We start from the raw sequence: 21409 nt of genomic DNA, 5'->3' as shown, positions 1-21409 counted from the left end.
ATTTCTTATGTCAATGTCTGATTTTATGAAAATTAACTTAGCTGATAGTTGATAATTTTAAGAATTTTTGTAACAAATAAATTATGGCAAAAAAAATTGACATTTAAAAATTTTTAAAAACTACAAATCCAATTTTTTTAAAATAACTTTTTAGAGCAAATTTACTTGTTAAAAAAATTTTTTAAATTGATGCCATTAAAGTTAGTTATCACTTGAAAATTTTTTAATTTTCATTAACAAATAAATTTGCTCCAAAAAATTATTTTTAAAAAATTGCATTTGTAGTTTTTTTTAATTTCTAAATGTCAGTTTTTTAAATAAATTTATTTGTTACAAAAGTTCTTAAAATTATCAACTATCTGCTGAGTTAATCTTTATAAAAAATTGTCAAGTGACAACTAACTTTAATATGTCATCAGATTTTTTGAATACCGCCGCTGCATAATTAGAAACAAATTTCCAATTAACGACAGAGTTTGCTCAATCAAAAGCAACTTTATATTTCCCGCTCGTATTTCTGTTGAATCCTTTGATCCTGTTAGTCCTTTCCAATAGATATTTCCAAAGACGTAATATGATTGGGCCCCGTCACAACAGCGACTTGTAAACAAATCTATCTGAAAAAATGACCGTTGGCACCGGTATAGTTATATTAGTTATTCCCGCGCATGTCTATAGTTTGCAAAGCCATGCCGCTGCTAAAAAAATTGTGTTTAATAAATAGATTTAACAATAAATAATCTAAATTTAAATTTACATTTATCTAATAATAAAACACCACGCAACGTTTAACGCGAGTGCATGTAATAAAATTGCAGTAAAATGAAAATATAACCTTGCCAAATAATATGTTTGACCTTACAATCTCGGTTCAGTGCAATAAGGACCATAAATACATACCATTGCTGATTACTTATCCCAGGATATATATTTATCATTCAAATTAAATGGAGATTACCAGTATTCAAAATTTTATTATTTATGTAAGTAATTATTGCTGTTACATAACAATTATCCCCGCTACCGTTAAATTAAAATAATCATGACGTCTGAAATAATAAACAAAAATAAAACGTCAAAGTAAATATAAATAATCAAATAATAATTTCTAAAAATAATAATGAATAAATTACAGCATGCATATTTAAACTTACTATCTAATATCATTACACATATTGCTCAATCCATAGGTATTTGTCTTTATTTTATTTTATCATTAAAATTTCGTTCAAGCGAGTGCTGCCTCCTAGCGACGACGTATTTCAATTGCTTTCGACAAAATATAAAATTTATGATGTGACGTAGCAGTGCGACCTACAGTAATATAATAATACAATATTATAGTCAAGTCTGAAGAATTAAATTGTCAACTGAAAGGCACTTGACCTACAAAGACAAACTAAACGCACTATTCAAAGTCATAAATACATCCAAACAATAATAAACTTCAATTGAATAAAACGACACGCATTTAAGTACGTTTTTATTAATACACAGTTTATAACATGTTATTTTTTTTAACATCTACTGTGTAACCGTCAATTAATTATCAATTAAAGATTATTATTTGATTCTTAATCATCCAGTCAATTCTAAACGTATTATTAGACATACAATCAGCATCATAAAAATTCCTTTAAAATACTTAAATGTTATAGCAATGGAGAAAAATAATAATTAATTTTTTTTATCAATAATTACTCAATAATTGACGTATAGCAACTGCGTAAATAAATTTTTTGGTAGTTTCTAGAAAATACAAAAGATTATTAAAAGAATTAGTCATTGAATAAACATAATTGATCAACAAATGGATTTACGTATAGACCAAACACTAGCTTAAAAGGATATATGCTGATATCGCAATATCAACTTTGAGACGAGGCTAAAATGTATAAAAACATTGACGCCACACCGTAGATATGGCAACACCGTGTTTCTCTCGCGTGAGGTCACCAATACCACCAACTAAAGTGTTCTAGCTATCTTTGTTGCTCTTTCATTTTATTTCTCAGTATGTATCTACCTAGCTGGGCTCTTTCTTGCTAGCACTCGGTAGTGCTCTCACCGTACCACTGTATTCTTGAATTCTACCATCAAATCTACCGTCAATTAGTCTCCGAAAGAGTGTAGCTTGTATAGCCATTCATACTCAGAGTTTGAACAGAGCACCAAGCCCATTATTGCTTGCTTGATGCTTTCTTTTTCCTCATGTACACATAAACCACTATACTGTACTGTACTGTACTCTCTGTCAGTACAAAAAAAAAGTCACATCATGCACAGTACAATTCATCTGTAACTCACGTTGTGAGTTTAAAATTTTTCTATAGTAACCTTTTTAAAATCAAATATTACTGTACCTAAGCATTATATTTTATTTTGAATAGAAAATATATCCGCGTTGGTTGTTAACTCTCGTAAATGTAAGAAACTAAATCAAGGTAATACAATCGTAAAGATCGAGGGGCCACGAAGCGTGGGAATCACTTGTCCCGTTGACTCAATCTCTTCCCCCATTACTTTTTGCTATATATTTATATAAATAGATAAATAGATACTGAGATATCTTTTAAATTAAATTTCTTTAACGAAACATGTCCAAGCCAATCATTTTAAAAATTTCAATCGTCAGAGTGGCCAGCAAAGGGCGTACTGAACAGATATATATGTACGTAAGTTAACGTATGCATTCATCTGCATGTTCGTACGAGAAGAAAAAAAAAAAAAAAAAAAAACTGTACTAGAAACCGAATGATTATTTGTAAAAATGGCCCTGCCATTTATTCGCCATCTGGATACAACTTCCGCTTGGCAACAGCGCCCTGACTCGTCGCCAGAACTGGTAGCAGTACAACAAGCACAACTATATACAAAAACAGCAACAACACAACAACAACAACAACAACAACAACAACAACAACAACAACAACAACAATAACAACAGCAGCAGGCCAGACAAGACTACAGGCGGCTGCTCTACCATACGATGTGCTTGATGATGTTAAAGTTGTTGTGTGTGCTGGTTAAAGTCTGGTGCTCTGTTCCAAATCCAGCATAAGAAGATGAAGAAAAGAGAAATAAGAAGTAGAAGCCACTCAGTCAGAGGCTCCTCTACACCAGGCCCCTTTTTTCTCTCGCCTCCGGCCTTTTTCCGCCGTACCAGCTCGGCTCTTCTTGGACTACTCATAATAAATACAACGGCTCTCTCGAGGCCTCATCAACTTCAAAAAACCTCCCAACGCTTTACTTCTGCACGATACTTTTATATATACGTATATACTTTATCAGCTTCTCACGTTATTATTTTTTAGTCTGCTTCTTTTTATATATATATGAAAGGAGATACAGTTTACTTGAGTAGAACAGTTTAGCTGGAAATCATAAAGCAAAACTGCTTAACAAAAGGTATAAAAGAAATAAAATATATTTAATACTGATGCTAAACTGGTAATAGTAAGTGAGGATTGCTTCACATTTACCCTTGAATCCATTCCTCTGTACTTCCTTTGTATCGACGGACGTGGCTTTCCTGTGAAATGTTTTTGTATATATACATCTCACATTATGAGTTTATTTTTTTCCCTTTTTAACTCTTACTTTAACTACTTTGTATACCTATATACTGTGTTAGTACTCAGTGGTATAGAGAACATTCAGCTATATTCGCTTACCATGACGACAACGATGAGCGTGTTTCCGCCAAGAGCTCCCTTTAGTATCCTGTTACTCGTATACAGTAACACCATCATGATCCTCTCTTTGGATTATGTTTTGTTTCTTTGCTTTTACTTAACGCACACAAGCTTCCTGAGACATAGAAGCGCCAGAGGCTAAGACTAGAGACACAGCCAAAGAATAAAACACCGAGGCTGCAACATCCAAAAAAAAAAAAAAATTAAACCATGTATCTAACATAAAGGACAAGTCAAACCTTGGGTTAGACGGGAAGTGGAACCATCAAACGAAAACATCAGTATACGCCATAAACTTCTTTTGTTATATATTTTAAACTTCTTTGTCTCATTTGTGAAAGTTTCATCTAATCAATCCAACATCACGCTCTTAAGTTATCCATTCATCACACCCACGACCATATTTGCACAAAGGTGAAATATCAACGTAGGCGTAAAGTAGTCGCAGGAAAAGGAAAAGTTTATATGTATGTGCTTGGAACACATAATGACCAACTTTTTCTTTTTAGTAGATTTTATAGAAATCTAACTATTGCTTTGGTCCTCATGACGCAACTTTCAAAAAAATTTAGCCATTTTTTCTCAGTTTGTCGAACTGATTAAAAAAACATACATATAATACGATATAACGCTGCTTGTCACGACAATAGCGTCTAAAATTATTAAGGGATTCTAATGAAACTTTAAATACTTTTTATATAGACGATTACGAAGGTCGAGTTTAAATATAAGCTTAATCGGTTGATTAGTTTAGAAATTACAGCATTTAAAAATTTCATACTCTCACTAATTTTTCTTCAAATAATTTCTGAACGCATCGAGTTATTCAGTTTCTGTAAAATGCATCTTAACAGCCGACCCCATCTTTTTCTCTCATCGAGAAACGGTATTATCCTTGTTGCACTCGTGATGATAAAGCTTTGGGATGTGCGGGTTGCTAGTGAGCAAATAGAAGTATTTTTAGTTTAATAACGTTTATTTAAAATAATCTATCTAGAAATACACACGTGTACTTAAGACGAGGTGAAGTTAATGGGTTTTCGGGACTGACTGATTTCCTCCAAGTGTCCATCAGGGCCTCTGACCTATCCAGAGGTAGGGGGTACTCGATGGAAGTATAGAGGAAGTATCTTAAGGGTAGGAGTACTTACTTGTACGAAAGTATGGGTCTAGGTACAAGTAGGTATAAGTATAGATGTATATTCTGAAGGTATGGAAAATTACAAGAGTAGAAGTATAGTTGAGGAATATCGGTAGAAGTATATGTAAAAGCAATCGGTGGACTCAGTTACCGAAAATTCCTACTGAGTAAAGGTCCTCCCCTTCCCCCTTTATCCTTTATTTCCCCCAGTTCCCAAAAATTTGTCTTTAATGACAAATTTAGCTATTATATATGGTCAAGGACCCGGTCGCTGGTCATACGACACAAGTTTCTAATTCTTTAATTGCTTTTTAGAAAACGAAAGGTTATTGGGATTCTTATGGAAAGGTTTGGGAAAAACCCTTAAACTTCTTACTAACAAACTTATACATATTTTAAATCCTAATACAATACTTTTATTAGGGTCTCACCAGCTGCAGATGTGAATTTTATTACTTGCAATGCAATTACAATAAAATAAAATTTCCCAAAATATCCTTGTAGCGGACGAGACTCTATTAGTTGCTTAACATCACCAAATAAATTATAATCCGGTATAATTTATGGTGATGCTATATAACTCACGCTTTTCCCAACTTAATAGCGTTGTAGTAAAACTTCAACTTAAGGTATTACCCTCCCGACATATAGTGCGAGTAAATTTGGGTATAGTTTAGGATATTTTTGTCTTTCTCACTTGCTATTCCTTACTCACTTCTACTCATGGTTATTTTTGAATAATACAGTTATTTTTTAATAATATTTAAAAATTTAGATGGTAAAAATCAATGAAAGTTTGAAAAAAACAAATAATAGCTGTTTTTTAATAGTAGTTTAGTTTTTTATGAAAATCTTAAAAAAAGTTTCTTAGTTATAATAAAATATACAAGTAAAATTTTTGGTATACCGTATATCACAGTGCATAATCTCCTCTAAAAATTCGAACTTTGAAATTAAATATCTCTGAAACTAGATGGTCAAAAAATTTCAATTTGCGTCAATCGATGCAGAATTATATGATTATTAATCTGCCAAAATTTAAAAAAATTCCTAAGAAAACGCCTCTGGCGAGGGTACTACCTTAAATAATAAAATATTAACTATATTATTTAATGCACTATAACTAACGAATAGTAACGATTAAACAATTATAAATGATAATAACCAAATAATATAATAATAATATTAATAATTATAAATAATAACAATTAATTACTCAGGAGTGGGTGGAAGATATGCCCCCACAAAGCTAATTGCAGTTTTATGTTTTTCATTTTAAACAAATGAGAATTAAAAAAAAAAAAGGCTCTGATATAAAATAGATAATTAAAAAATCTTTTACATAGCAGAGCATTTTTTTCGAAAATCTTTTGCTAGCCGTTTTGCCCACAGAAATGAAATCTACTTCCATTTCGAATGCCGAATGGCCTTTACTCTTTTTTTTTTTTAATTTCAGTAACAATTTTTTAAATAAAATTACTCCACAGTCATTTTTTCTTTGTTAATTTTCTCATGGCATACCATGGACTCCCCTTGTATGCTGTGCCGGCGTATCATCGAGTAGTCGGCGTGGTCGTCGTTCAATTTTACCAGCTGCACTCACCATCTGCCATCATCGACCAAAAAGCCACGACTCTCCCTTTACATTCATGCACATACATATTCATGGGTATACACATACATACATGTGATCGAAAACTAGTGGAACATAAAGCAGACTATTAAGTTGCAATTTGAAACTCCACTCCCTTAATTTTTTAATTACACATACAAGTAAAGTAATCTATTAAGAATCGATACTTCCTAGTAAGCATAAATTCCAGATTATTCCAAGTGACATTCTAGTAGTTTTTATATTTATAAGAAAGATAAACATAGTCGTCGCGTTGGTAGAAACGCGTTTAGATCGACGCGTGATTCTACTTTACTTTGTCTCTTGATATACAACACGGTATATGACGCAGCTGCATAGATCCCCTGTCTCTGTCTCCATCGGGATTCACGCTGACGAGCAGGTATTTTTTTTCTTTTCTTTATTATTCCTTCTTGTCCATGTTAATTCAAGAGAGACATGCTGAATAACATGAGAGTCCACATAATAACAAATAATAATAATAATAATAATAATAATAATAATAATAATAATAATAATAATATGAATAGCTCCAAAAAAGAATTTTTAGTTGGGCTCAGCGTTACATTAGCAAGAGAGAGAGAGAGAGAGAGAGAGAATGAATAAATAAGGCAATGGAGCCGTCGACCCAAGAAGACTGAGATAGCATTGGTGATTTACAACCTTTTTCAAATACCTGCTGTCCTGAAGAAAAATCCGAAAGGGAAACACCTATAAAACTATTTGAAAATCTTTTCAATTCAGTATTTAACTACAGCTGGCCCTCGGAGTATTTTCCATCCAAATAATACGGAAATTTGATCCAGAGGTTGATTTTACTTACCCTACTATGTATTCGTCCACACGGATTCGTCCACTAATACTCCTGAGGGTAATTCTACCTTTTGCTAGACAAGACCTCAGTCCCCTGCAATAATAACGTGAAAAAAAGAAAATCCTCCACATCTACTTCTAGTTAAACCTGTTATTATATATGTCTACCTGCTGTTTTCTTTTGTCTGGCTCCGAAGCTCGCTCAACCTCTGCTCGGGGTCTTGAAGATCTGACGTCATATAATTTCTGCAAAAGCAACAAACCAGACCTCGATGTTTAGTATTAAAACATAAGTGTAAAAATATAATATATATTTATCCTTATTGACCTATACGAAATTGATTTATAAATAACTATACATGTTATATTATCAGTAAAGTGTTTACGTATTCATAAAAGTTGTTCTTTATTCATACTCTATTTTCTTTTTATTACACACTGTTTTTTTTTTTTTTTTTAATTTTTTTTTCTTATTCTTAACTGAAAAGTGTGTGTATTAATAATAAATATAGATGGACTCGTAAGTACGCTTGTGTATGAAAGTACCCAGACATACATGTATGTTTTTGAATCTCGATTACACGCGCATCCTCTCCCACATCGTCTCATTGGCTGATTCTCCACTCTCTTTACCACTTCCAACTGAGCGTCGTTCGATAACCCGTTGTGACGAAACTTACCACCAATCTAAAAAATATAAATTTTAAGTACGTCATAAATATCTATCACGATTATTGTCTGAAATGTTTTTTTTTTTTTGCATTATTTGTAAATACATCTCAATATGCATATGTATATGTATATGTTTTGTTTTTTGTTGTTATTGTCGTTTCTGTTGTTGCGTCCTTTGATTATTTCCAATGTGTAAAATACTTGGACGTGACGGAGATCACGTAAGCAATGAGACTCCGAGACTACTGGTGTTTAACGATCCTTAATGTATAAATGTACATTTTAAAACTAATACATATTCGAGAATACCCCTCGTTTAATATTCTTATTTATATTTATATATGTATATATATTTCTCCTCCACATAAGTCTGTATTTTCATGTACTGTATTTATTATAATAACATGAAATATTGCCGCTGTTTGGTGAAAATAACAGGAGACGATTTTCGAAAAGGATCTGGTGAATAAATGCGCTTGTACAGACGCTTTCTCTCTGTAAAAAACTTTCTTATCCTTAGTCACTTCATGTCAGGATCAATTAGCTCATCTTGATAAAAATTTTAAAATTGCATAAAAATTAACAGCAACTTTTTTTTTTTTTTTTTTTAAATTAAAATTTATCATTAAAATAAACTTCATAGATTTATTTATATTTTTCTTTCTTTCTTCATACTTAAACTGTTGTAATGAAGTGAAATCGAGGATTTAAAATGTTAGATTTGGATTTGGCAATCGGCTGAATAAATCCTAGATGGATATTAAGGTCGGCCTGATGTACGTCATTGACTTTTCTCTCTCACGGTAACGGTGCTGTAGAACAAGATGTGCTCCGAGTCATTCGCTTGTGGCACTAACGGCACGACCGACTCTTAGCTTGAATATGTAATATATATATATATATATATATATATCTGTGTAGTAAACGAAGGTATATACTATTTTTCAGGTCTTTCAGGCCACAAATAAAATACAGAATGTGTACTAGCGTATTATATTATGTACTTAGAGTTGTACACAAAGAAGTTGTGTAGGATGGATAATCAAAAATGATTTGCAGGCCGCGAACTTTCTAGCGATTCTGTTCCCGCATTAGTTGTCTCAAATGAGTTTGTTGGTTTGCTATATGTACATGCGGGTTTTATAAGAGCCTGTTGCTGCACTCCAATATCTTTATTATTATTTTTATTATTTTTTTTTTGTTATTCTCGTCATCAATAAACAAGAAGTTCAATTTAATTTATGCCAACAATGATTATTAAAATTCATTGTAACCTAAATAATAAATGACATTAAATTTAGCCGACGTTATAAATTTTTTGATTCTTTTTTAATAATTAAATTAAAGCAAAAAAAATATTTTTAAAAAATTACGAGTGTAATTTTTTCTTTTAAATAATTTTTCAATAAAATAAAATTATAAAAATTTTCAGATCTCGGCTAATTTAATTTTCATGACGTCTAAAAATTTTTAATTTTTTTTATTAATTAAATTACAACTAAAAAAATATGTATAAAAAATTGCACTTATAATTTTTTACATGTAACATTTTTTTTTTAATTTTTTAATTGAAATTTTTTCAATAAAAAATTTCTAAAAATTTTGAAACGTCGACTAACTTAATTTTTGAAATTTTTTACATGTGTAAATTTTATTTTTTATTTTTTTGTAATAATTTTTTTAACAAAAAAAAATTATAAAAATTTTTAAATGTCAGCTGACTTTATTTTCATCAATAATAAAACTCAACAATTAAAAATTAAACAAAAAATGAAATATTATCAGTACACGTAATAATATCATAACAGCGGTATTAAAATAAAGTGGTAAATGTTATATGAATAATAAAAAAAAATAAAAATTTAAAAAATATATCAAGAAAAGCAACATGTTTCCAAGCTTGAGGAGTTTCCCCCGCCGCGAAGCTGTTTGTCGAATAAAATTTTTTTTCTTTATTTTTTTTTGGTTGGACGGTGATGGAAACGAGGTACGGGTCGTAATCGCTCACACGATGAGGAGCAAGTCCAAGCAAGAGAGAGAGAGAGAGCGAATGAGTTGGGGATCATGGATTTATGTATGTTAGTTGTATAGGTAACATAGCTTTGTATTTGAAAATGTCTATGTATTATCCTCTCCCCTCGTGTCTCGCAATCCGCATCCGCACTTATTCTTTGGTTCACGGCTAGACAGCTGCTCGAATTTTGTGCTCAACTCTCTGCGCAGATCCGACGTCACGTGACCCCACGAAGAATAACAACTTACGGGGGCTAAATAACAAGAAGTGGGAGATAAAACTGGTTCGAGGATTGGTTAATTGACTCCCCACTATATTGCGAGATAGTGGGAACAAAGAACCGAGGCTCACATACCGACCAGCAAGGCAACAACTGGTCATTGGGATCAGAAAGTCTTCGATCGTGAGATAGTGCGGCTCGTGAGTTACGCAGTGTATAGACCTCACGTAATTAGTGTGGTGCGTCGTCATTGATTATTATTATTTCATTACAATATACATATATAATAATCATACATCAAAATCCGTTATTTTGTTTTGTCAAATTCAGTATAACAAGTGTTTAATTGGTTTTGTCAAATAACAAATTAAATTAGCTGTTTAATTTTTATACAAATTAAAAAAATAAATTTCACGACGACGTCGCTAATTGTGGTGATTAAAATTTTGTTTTGGAAGTGCAGGAAGAGAGGAAAAAATATAAAAGAGAAAACAAGTAGTGCTGGAAGAATTTATAAAGCAAGATAATTAATAAATTAAATGAAAATAAATTTAATTAAACGACCACGACAATTATTGTGAATGTTAAAAAAATATTGGTATCATTTTAGAGCTTGGTATTAAATTCGCGAAGCTACGTTATTTCGACCGCTACGCTTGGTCGCGACGCCATTTTGAAGAGACTGAGTTGTATTACAATTGGAAAGTTGTGTTCCGTCGTTTGATTATTATTATTATTATTATTATTATTATCATTATTATTATTATACGTTTTTCTTTTTTTACGTAAAACCCGATCTCACGTATTTTTATATTTTTTTTTTCTTTACTATTATATTTCGTAAAGAAGAATTAAGTACGTCGAAGAACTGGCGGCCAGCAGGAAGAAGAAAACTAAAACGATTTATTTATCAACATAGCCAGTCGTAAAATTAACCATGAGGTCGGAAATAGGATCAGCTGCGGAATTTTTAGTAAAGTTTTTACGAATGAAATCAGTTAATTTACCAGATCATACACTTGAAAATTTTAAGGAGTCATTGACGAAAGTGTTGGAACATCATTATACGGATCATTGGTTTCCAGATACTCCAAATCGAGGATCAGGTTACCGTTGTCTTCGTATTAACGGAAAAATGGATCCGGTGATTGAACTAGCTGGAGCAAACGTGGGTTTGGTGCCTAGACTACTTCGTGCATCATTCCCTACGGAATTAACAATGTGGATTGACCCGTCAGAGGTGTCCTATCGGATTGGTGAAAACGGATCTATCTGTCACATATACGAACGAGTGGATTCGGACCCTGAAGAAATAACACCGAGGCCATCTTCATCATCATCATATTCGTCATCATCCTCGTCAACTTATTCATCGAGCTCATCAGCGTCCTCATCATCCGGCATGTCACCGTCACCCACATCGTCCCTTCGCAGCATTTCTCAACAACAGCAATTTGAAAGCTGCAAGGACTCACTTATCCATGAGCACTTGCAATTTAATGAGCAATTCGCGGCGTTTGTCTCCAGTTGAATTAATAATATTAATAATATATCACGACGAGCTAAACGCTACGTCTAAATCCTATTGTGTTTCCTCGTATTGTTTCACCAATTGTCATCAAGCTAGTTTTTTTTTATTTTTTTTTTTTTATCAATCCTACTATATTGGATTCATCAGTAACAAAAGGTTCATTTTTGGAATAGATAAAAAAAAAAAATTACGGCAGTTGATAAATTATTTACTCTAAAGCAAAAAAATTAATTATTACAACGCCATATTGGACGCTCCCGTCCAACATCAAGTCCGTCCATCTGACTCATTATTTCTTGCGTCCCAACAACAGCACCAGCAAGAAAAAAAAAGCAATGTTAAACAGCGGCAGACCAGCACGTCACTGATGCATCATCATCGTCATCATTTTTACCAACGATGAAACTCTTACGAGAAAACTGATCTCAATATTTTTATTACTATTGATATAATACTTGTGTAATGCATCCTGTTAATTTTTTTTTTTCTCTTTATCGCCTCTGTCACACGAGGCCAACCCACCTATCCGACGGACATGGATTACTTTGTGATGATCACTTATTTCGAGTCTACGGATCCTTTTTATTATTATTATTTTTTTTTTTAATTGTCACGAGCGAGCATCAGCAGTCAACAAGAGCCAGTAAAAATCTTCATATCAGGTCCACCAGTGACTTGGAAATAAAACGAAAGCTCGCTGGAATCAACAGCAGCAGTAACAGCAGTACCACCGTCACCCAGCATCAATAGCTCTTCATATGTAAATGTATATAGACATATAGCGTTTTAGGTAGATATTTACAGTGCACATAATTGTGTACACTGTGATCTTTTAATGTATATTTACATCTTTTAAAACAGCTGTGATTTTCTCCATGAAAAAGGGTATAAGAAATTATTGATGTATAAATGTCTAATATCATTTTTTTATAATTTCTTGTCTTTAATTTTTTTTTTTTGAGCCTGTTTGTCTAGTAATTTATGAATGTCAAGCTGTGTGTCTACCTGGGCCATTTAAACAAGAGATAATAACGAGAGGTTTAAAAAGAAAAAAAGTCTAAGTGTGTATGAATGTTTTTGCCTGATTATTTACTATTTGATAACAGATGCTATCGGAGAAACGCCAATGACAAATCGATATAAATATTAAAATAAAAAATTATTCCATTCAATATATACAAATCTATATAATTATTTTAATATTAATGATTTTTTTGTCTTTATTTTTTTTTTTAAATAAATTGTCTTACTTATTATAATATTATATTGTATTATTTTTTTTTTTAATACGTTAATCTCCGAGAGCAATGTTTAAATAATGAATAATTTTGAGTGATTACTGGCTTATGTGTTGTGAAAATGTTTTGATGAATAAATTTAGTATGATTGTGACTTTTAATGTATGGTATGAATGTTTAAAAAGTATGTGCAAAGATTGATTTTGCGTTCGCAAATTAATCGTTCCGATGAAAAATAATTGTCAACATCTTCACACATATTTTTTAAAAATCGTCACGTACGCCGGTGGACGAAAACGCTGTGTACGTAGCAATTATAAACAACGTCTGTGATTATCATTAACATAAGAAAGAAATGCTAGAGAGAGAGAGAGAGAGAGAGAGGGTGTATGAGATTAAAAAAAAATAAGAGAGAAAGAGAGAGAGAGAGAGAGAGAGAGTAAGAGATTTAACAAAGACAATATTTAATATCTTGAAATATTAAGTGCGATTGACAAACTTATAACGCATATACATATTAAATAATTAAAAAATTAAAATCTATGTAAAGTATATATGTATTTAAATATTGATAATTATTATAAATGGAAAAAAAATTCAAAACTAGATATATATATATATATATATATATATATATATATATATATATATATATATATATATATATACATTTATCAAATTTAAAATTATGTGATGATAAAAAATATGTGCACGTAGCGATTTCCAAACTTGATTCGTCCTGTTTCGCCGGTTACGCGTCGATTACAATAATAATCATTATATGGTTGAACTGATGTCATCGTACGCACGCTAAAATATAAATATGTGTATAAAATATATTTTTATACACATATGAATAAATATTTTTTTTTATGAATGTATTTTTTACTTTTTCAAAATAATTTACAAACTCGCGTACGTCACCGTTTATTTTGTATATAAAAAAAAATTTTATTTATTTTGGACTTGTCCAAAAAAATAAAAAAAAAAAACAATCTGTAAATAAAAATATTATTTATAAATATTTTATTCAATTTTGTTCCTATACAATTTCGATATTGGACTTATCTGAAAATTTTTCAAGTAAAAATTAAAAACAAAAAAAAAGTTAAAAAAAAAAATTAGACGGTACGTACGTGTTTTATATGTATTTACTTTTTTAGCAAAGGCATTTTTTTCGGTCTTTTTATATTATACGAAACACAATTAGTAGGTATGTAAAAAAATAACGAATATATATGTATACATATGTAAAAAGTTAATGCTGATACAAGTGGATGAAAAAAAAAAAAAAAAAAAAAAATTGATTTGATATCTTTAAGATATTATATCGAATATTTAATACTGCAATAGTGATGAAAAATGCGGCGTGCGAGGATATTTAATTTTACGTGTATGAATTTATTGTAATTAACAAAAAATATATGAGAATATTATTATACATATATACATATTCTCAGATCTTGTAATTATACGTAGAGTCCTTCAGGAAGAATTTGTACAAACCCGCTGGGATGTTGCCAGCAAGTCTGTGATTTTAGCTTGGTTAATTCAGTATTTTTTTAAAATAAAAGAAAATAAAATAAGAAAAAAAAAAAAACGAGACAAAATCGAAACGATAAATAAGGAAGGAACAAACAAAATAAAACAATAGCAATGTTTGCGAACGAAGATTATAAGAAAAGAGTATGAGAATGTATGTGATGATGAGTTTTAAATGCGGAATATAAGTCTGATATAATTGCGTACTAGTTGCGAATGATGAATTTAATAAAAAATAATAAAATGCTATATATATTGTTAAACGAGAATCTAACAAAATAATGTGACGAATACGACGTTGGGTTTTAATCAGGGGTGTGATATATTATTACGTGATATGCGGGGCGTGAATTATACAATACATTACAAAAAATAATAAACAAAGTCATAATTTTGTTTTTTGTCAATACAATTTTATTAATTATTATAATTTTTTAATTGTGTATAGTCAATTATATAAATGCTACCACCAATTGTACAATTTAATTAATTAATTTATCATTGGTCGTACCGTGTGATTATGAATTTTTTCATTGTGCATTTTTTTATGTATGGCTGTATTTAATTAATTTTTCGAGAAAATAATATTTTTTTCATTTAATTTTTTGCATTAATTTAAAGTCATCAATTGTAAAGTATTTTACCATTTATTTAGTCGCCAAAAAAAAAAATTATCACTTCAATTTTCTATCTTCGAATTGAAATACTTTAATTTATCAAAGTTGAAATAAAAATATGTATTTATTTAATTTTTTTTTATGAATTTTCAATAATTCAGTCCGTCACACTCGATGAGCTACTTCCATTGAATCTGCTCCTGATTTAATACGTCAATGACATAAAACTAGATGTATAATCGAACGAAATGAATGCATTTTCCTCTTTTTACTTAACAAATTTTTTCCTTTTTTTTTTTTTTTTTTTCCATTCAAATTTTTAAGTCGGCTGGGATGACAGAAAATAAATTGTTAAAAAAAAAAAATTTTTTTTTTCAATGTATGAGAATTGTTGTTAAAATAATTGCGAGCGGTCGGTGGGGAAGGAAATTAAAATACGGGAGGTTACGAAGTAGTGAGTGTAATGTTCTGTTAAATGTTATATTTAAAATATACAGGAGCGCCCAATATTTTAAACATTTAATTTAAATTGAAACAAATACAAAACATAGTATGTAATAGTGTAGATATCATTGTAAAGTCAGAAACTCTATTGTCAATCAAGCTAATTATTTGTCAAATCTTTCAATTAGAGTATAGTACTCGTTTCCATATTTCTGTACAACTACTATAGAACCATTTGTTATTTTTTAAAATAATTGTTTACAATGATTGTAAAAAAAAAAAAAAAAACTTCTTACCCGTGATTTTGTACCAATTTCTGATACAAAAAAAAAAAAAAAAAAAAACTAAAAATTCTGTTACTCGTTTGTAATGACAACAAAACAAAAACAAACACATGCAGCAGACTCACGAGGAAACACTCGAATCCTTAGATATGTAGGTTCACTATTATTATATTATTTTTATTATTATAACTATAATTATATTATATATAAAAAAAAAATATATATATATATATATATATATATATAAAATTACATCTATATAATATCAATGTATAATTATATTTTTAGTTACTAAGTTACAAAACTATAATTTCCCGCTTGTACATATATGCCGTGAGCTCGAAAAAATTAATTAATCTTTAACGAAGAAAATAATAAAAAATCTATAATTTTTTCGACTGTTTTTGTACAGAGATAATAATAAAAACAAAGGCCTCGTGCTTATGGAATTTCACGAAAAATAATTGTCGATGTCTATTATTTATTTATTTATTTATTACCACCACACCCTCTCATTTCTTCCTGGATCCGTCCGCTTGATTAATGAGCATAGATAAAAATTGAAAAAAAACAAAGTATAGATAGATAGATAAATTTATGCACAATACTCACATATATATGGATGAAAAAAAGTTTTATCTCCACAAAGTGCGATACGCGATAGTCTTTAATATTATGTTCAGAATCGATCGAGCAAATGTTCGAGCGACCTACAAGCGCAGGCAGAATCATCATATATACCAACTACACGCTGTTGTAGTTGTTGGAGCAACGGATAGTGAGGAGGTCAACGGCGGTTGTTGCCCTGGCCGTCAGAGTCTCCTCGATTTCTTGTCATTTGGCCTCGCTACAACTATTATACATATACTAGACATCAATGTCTTCAATTTCTGTCTCATCACTATCTTCATTTAATATTCTGATAGTTTTTTTAATTGCCATCCACTTGCTATTCATCTCTATCATACTTATCAATATTTTTAACACTATCAATGGTGTGCCCTTCAAAGTCTAAAAAAATTTTACATTATATCCTTAACAATTAACAAACATTTGTCCTTTATACTTTAATTTATTAACAATAACAATAATAATTATTCAATATGTGATGTGAAGATCGGTATTTTTACTTAATAAAGAGTTTGTTATAATTTTTAGCCAAAGTATCCGATCCGATTTGAAGACTATTCAATTTTTATTATTATTTTTTTACCATAACATTCGGTCTGGGCTGTCCGAATTATTTTTTCAGTTACATAAAAAAAAGTCTCACTGAGTAAAAAATTTCATCTTTACACAATTCTAAAAAAATTTGGCTAACATAAAAAATTTTAATAATTGTATTACACGGAAAGAACAAGATGACACTTGATATCATCCCAGATTATACTCGATGACATCTGTGGTGAAAAAAAATTTCAGTTAGTAACTAAAAAAATCCAGATTATACTGCGTGATATCTGGATTATACTCATTGTAATCTAGATTATAATGTGTGATATCTGGATTATACTCATTATAATCTAGATTATACTAGTTACTATCTGAAAATTTTTTTCACTCAGTAAAATCTAGGATGATATCCAGTGTAATCTTATTCTTACCATGTATCATCTGAGTATAATATCAGATCTCATACTGAAAATTTTAGAGTGAAAAAATAATAATAAAAATTGAATAGTCTTCAAATCGGATCAGGTATTTGGGCTAAAATAATAACTAATATTATTATTATTATTATTAAAATTAAAATTAAATACAAATATGTTTGTATGATAAAATTAATTGATGATATTAAATATTTACAGTTTTGGCTGGATCAGAGCATTAACGACAAAATGGATTGGGTGTTATTGAGAATAAACCAAAATGGCCATCACTTGACAACAACGTGAAAGAGAGTTGATCTCTACACTGAACATATTTATATATAGCGGATGAACGTGATAAGCGTGATGGAAGTACGTGAATTAGATGGTATCGATGGATACTGCTATCGCGGAGAAGGAAATGCAAACTTGGTCATATCATTACCTGCTGTAAGTTTTATACATAAATTTTTTTTTTTTTTTTTTTTTAATTTTAAAAGGACAGGGTTGAAAGAGTTATAAGTCTATAAATACATATATGTGTTCACTTTGTGGAATTACGTAAAAGCCCTTGAGTCTCTCTGGGGAACACCCATTGCCGTCGCCTTTTAGTCCTTTTAGTGCAAAATCTATTTTGACGATGGGGCGACAAAGCTGCTACTTCTACTGCCTCGGCTTGATAAATGCATACATGACGCATGGAATAGACCACTCAGGCGATGACTACCACGTCAGCGTACATAGCCTGTGGACGAGTTTAGAACCACTATCGATTAGTTTATACAGCTTTCTGTTAAATTATAAATTATAAATAAAAATAGTTTTTAAATAATATTTAATTCAATAGATGATAATAATAATAATAATAAATAAAAAAAGTTATTAAAAAAATTTCTCCTCTTTCATAACGGTTATACAAACACGTTATATATACAAGCCTGTATATATATATATATATATAGACTGTACAAAGTGTATGAACATATATGTAAACTTTATATATTACATTGGCTCATTACAATGCCAGTAAAGTAACGGGTGAAAGGGAATGACATTTGTAAAAATTTTCAGGCCAGAAGCGTGCTGCGATTTCGTAAAATAAAATCAGCGGAGGAGTTATCGCCCGATGGTGGAAGATCACGAGTTGAATATGAGTACAAATTTTACAAGGAAATAATTACTAAGTACCTGGGTAATTTTGTAAAGGAGCCAAAAATTTTTAAATGCCATCCAAGAGACATACCACATTGGAACAAAAACGTCGAATCTCATCGTTCAGGTAGAAAATAATTTCTATTTTTGGTAATTATTTACAACTAGGGTCAACCCATGCTAGCTGTTAAATGTTAAATTGTTTTTTTAAATTGTTCGTTTTTTTTTAAGTACTTTAAAAAAAAAAAAAAAAAAAAGAAAATACATATATAAATAGACGTTCAAATTGTCTAACTCCATTTTAAAAAATTTTCCATTTGTACAAAAAAAAAAAAATTTATTATCACTTCAAAAAATCATTTAATATCTAATAGATGTATAATATTTTGGTTTGGATCATTCAAACAATTTTTAATTGGACTATTGCTACATCGAAATGTAAAAAAATCACCTGCTACAAAATAAGGAGTTAGACCGATTGCGAATTCGATTGTCGATACATCAAAAAAACCAAAAAAAGATAAAATATAAATTTTACTCAAAAACATAAACCAAAATTTTTTTCAACTTTTAAAAGTAAAAAATCTATCGAAATCTTTATTTTTTTTTTCACTATATTTTTTATCATAAAAACAAGCAAAATCAAAAAAAAAATTTGAACATGTTAATTTTTCACCTAGTTATGGCTCAAAATGGAGTTGACCCCACTTTTAAATAATTACCTTATTTTTATATAATTATTTATTATTTATTAATTATCATTATTTTTTTAACATCACAGGTTATCGTCGTCACAAAAGTTTATTCGAGGAATATGGGATTATACTTCCAGATTACACGTTATTGCCGTTAGAACTTGAGGGAAACACACGAGGCGAGAAGCCAACATTCAGCGTTGAGATAAAACCTAAACAAGGCTTCGTTCCTGAAGCAGACCAACGTGTACAAAAATGTCCCTACTGCGTTAATCAATTTTATAAGGTTTTTATTATTATTATCGTTTATTTTTAACTACAATAACTTGTTATTTTTATCACGTGTATAACAATATATATGTATATAAATAGAAATTAAATTACTTCTATTTATGGAGGTTTATATATTATATATATTATATATAAATAAAATGTATCGTTGTTGATTTTAGCTTGCTAAGAGGATAATATTAAGACGCAGTGGTTACTGTCCATGTGACCTCTTTTCTGGTGATAGAAGTAGAGTGAAACGTGCAATTGATGGACTAGTAGAATCACCGCAGAATAATTTTATCGTCTTTAAAAATGGCCAACGTGTCTGGGCTGAGGGATATGAGCGTATGGAATTGGAGCGGTTGCTAGCCGAATGGTTTTCAAATGGCTCGTCTCACGATATACAACGGCTCTATGAGGATTTGAATTACCTCCTTTCTGAAGCGCTACTTCGTGAGTTTCCCGTAGGCAACGGTGATGATGATGATGATGGTCCTATTTCCTCGTTGGATCCAATTAAAGAAGTTCAAGCTATACCGGTTCTGGTGGAACACCAGCATCAACTCGATCGTGAGATGATAAATAAAGCAAAAATAAATTTTAATTTGCTCAAAGAGGTATACATTAATTCAAACTGTTTTAAATATTGTTTCAATCATACAATTATATAATCATATACAATTACCAAGCAATTAATGTTTTTTTTTTTTTTTTTTTTTTTTTTATCTCAACTTTTATGTTTATTTTATTATATTTATGTATATCATACTGTTATTTTCAGGCATGTGATTTTCCAAGTGGAAATTTACCTCGGGGCTCGGTACTAAATCGTATTTATCGTATGCAACAATTGCATTGTATCAGCAGTGATATCGTTTATGCAATCTATTCAAAGTATTCATCGATTGTGGACGAACAAATGGTTTATTTTTCAAGTACCGAGACAACAAAACCATCCTCCACTTCCAACATTACCATCAGCGATCGTATTTGTAATGACGAGACATTAAATTCAACTCAAATTGCACTTTTGCATAATTATTTATTATTTAGCATCGCTCGAGACTGTTCTATACTTCTGTCCTTCCGAGAAATTGATTTGTAAGTTTTTAATTATTTAGCTTTGTCAATCTATTGATTATAATTATCATTGTCTTTATTTTTATTCTTAATTTTATTGGCTGTCCAGTCTAATACAACAATTACCTAATATTTTACACACAAATTTTAACACTATAAAATGACAAAAAATTTTTTACTGTGTACTACTCAGTCACCTATTAATGACAAACTCAACCATGAATTGTAGTTCTAATATAGGATGATGTTAATTTTTGATCTATCCATTTTTTCTTTAACATCTTATCAATACATTTTTAAAGCCGATAATATACTTTTTAATATTTATTTTCTCTAAAAACTGATTTTATAATTTTTTATATTCTTAGTTTAATTGTCTTCATTATTATTGCTATAAATATTATAATTATATATCTATTGTTTATTATTTCAGAGAGAGCACCAAAACTATTCCCAGTGAGAATATCATTAAGTTTTCACAGCAACAACGCTATTTCTCATTCAGCATCGGTATCACGGATGTGGATCCGAAGAATCTTAATCGCATTGAAAAACATCGCGAACGTACAATCCGTGCCTTGAACTCCGTAACAGTCGACTGAAGATCAACATTAAACATCATTGTAGTATGAGCAAAAAAATATGATGGGTATACACATAGTATGTACATTTAAACAATGGACCATTTCTTATTTTAATACTGTGATCATCCAGAGTTTAATGTGTACATACTACCTTCAGCATACCAAAGAATGAGTTATAATGATGTATATCTT

The 21409-nt window shown here is 30.2% G+C and overlaps 3 protein-coding genes across 7 annotated transcripts in view; 2 read left to right on the top strand and 1 right to left on the bottom strand.

The window, feature by feature from the left end:
* Nucleotides 1-1252, bottom strand: part of Ca-alpha1d (Ca[2+]-channel protein alpha[[1]] subunit D) — a 26930-nt gene extending 25678 nt beyond the window's left edge. For 4 of the 5 annotated variants that reach the window (XM_074242034.1, XM_074242037.1, XM_074242035.1 and 1 more), the window contains exons 1-2: nt 901-1034; nt 404-617 (exon numbers count right to left, since the gene is read on the bottom strand). The gene's annotated coding sequence lies outside the window, so the exon portion shown is untranslated. Of the gene's footprint in view, nt 1-403; nt 618-900; nt 1050-1154 lie in introns of those variants that run through there. The other variant, XM_074242030.1, reaches the window with a different exon arrangement.
* Nucleotides 664-21409, top strand: Ipk1 (Inositol phosphate kinase 1). Its single transcript, XM_074242039.1, has 7 exons — nt 664-983; nt 17653-17883; nt 18505-18712; nt 19367-19566; nt 19733-20170; nt 20335-20654; nt 21067-21409. The coding sequence occupies exons 2-7, from the start codon at nt 17782-17784 to the stop codon at nt 21233-21235; spliced, it is 1437 nt and encodes a 478-aa protein (XP_074098140.1). The 5' UTR covers nt 664-983; nt 17653-17781; the 3' UTR covers nt 21236-21409.
* Nucleotides 10341-11856, top strand: LOC141526900 (protein BTG2). Its single transcript, XM_074242047.1, has one exon. The coding sequence runs from the start codon at nt 11126-11128 to the stop codon at nt 11717-11719; it is 594 nt and encodes a 197-aa protein (XP_074098148.1). The 5' UTR covers nt 10341-11125; the 3' UTR covers nt 11720-11856.

The sequence above is a fragment of the Cotesia typhae genome, unplaced genomic scaffold (assembly GCF_013202065.1).
Source record: "Cotesia typhae breed Kobodo isofemale line unplaced genomic scaffold, CoteBio_Ctyphae contig_4, whole genome shotgun sequence".
Classification (NCBI taxonomy): domain Eukaryota; kingdom Metazoa; phylum Arthropoda; class Insecta; order Hymenoptera; family Braconidae; genus Cotesia; species Cotesia typhae.
This window is presented reverse-complemented; position numbering and strand designations above follow the sequence as displayed.

Excerpts from the sequence above, each read along its gene's own strand:
- LOC141526900 (XM_074242047.1), top strand. The coding sequence starts at position 11,126 with ATGAGGTCGGAAATAGGATCAGCTGCGGAATTTTTAGTAAAGTTTTTA.
- Ipk1 (XM_074242039.1), top strand. The coding sequence starts at position 17,782 with ATGAACGTGATAAGCGTGATGGAAGTACGTGAATTAGATGGTATCGAT. Across the intron at positions 20,171-20,334 it reads ATTTTAATTTGCTCAAAGAG|GCATGTGATTTTCCAAGTGG; the intron begins GTATACATTAAT and ends TGTTATTTTCAG. Across the intron at positions 20,655-21,066 it reads TCCTTCCGAGAAATTGATTT|AGAGAGCACCAAAACTATTC; the intron begins GTAAGTTTTTAA and ends TTATTATTTCAG.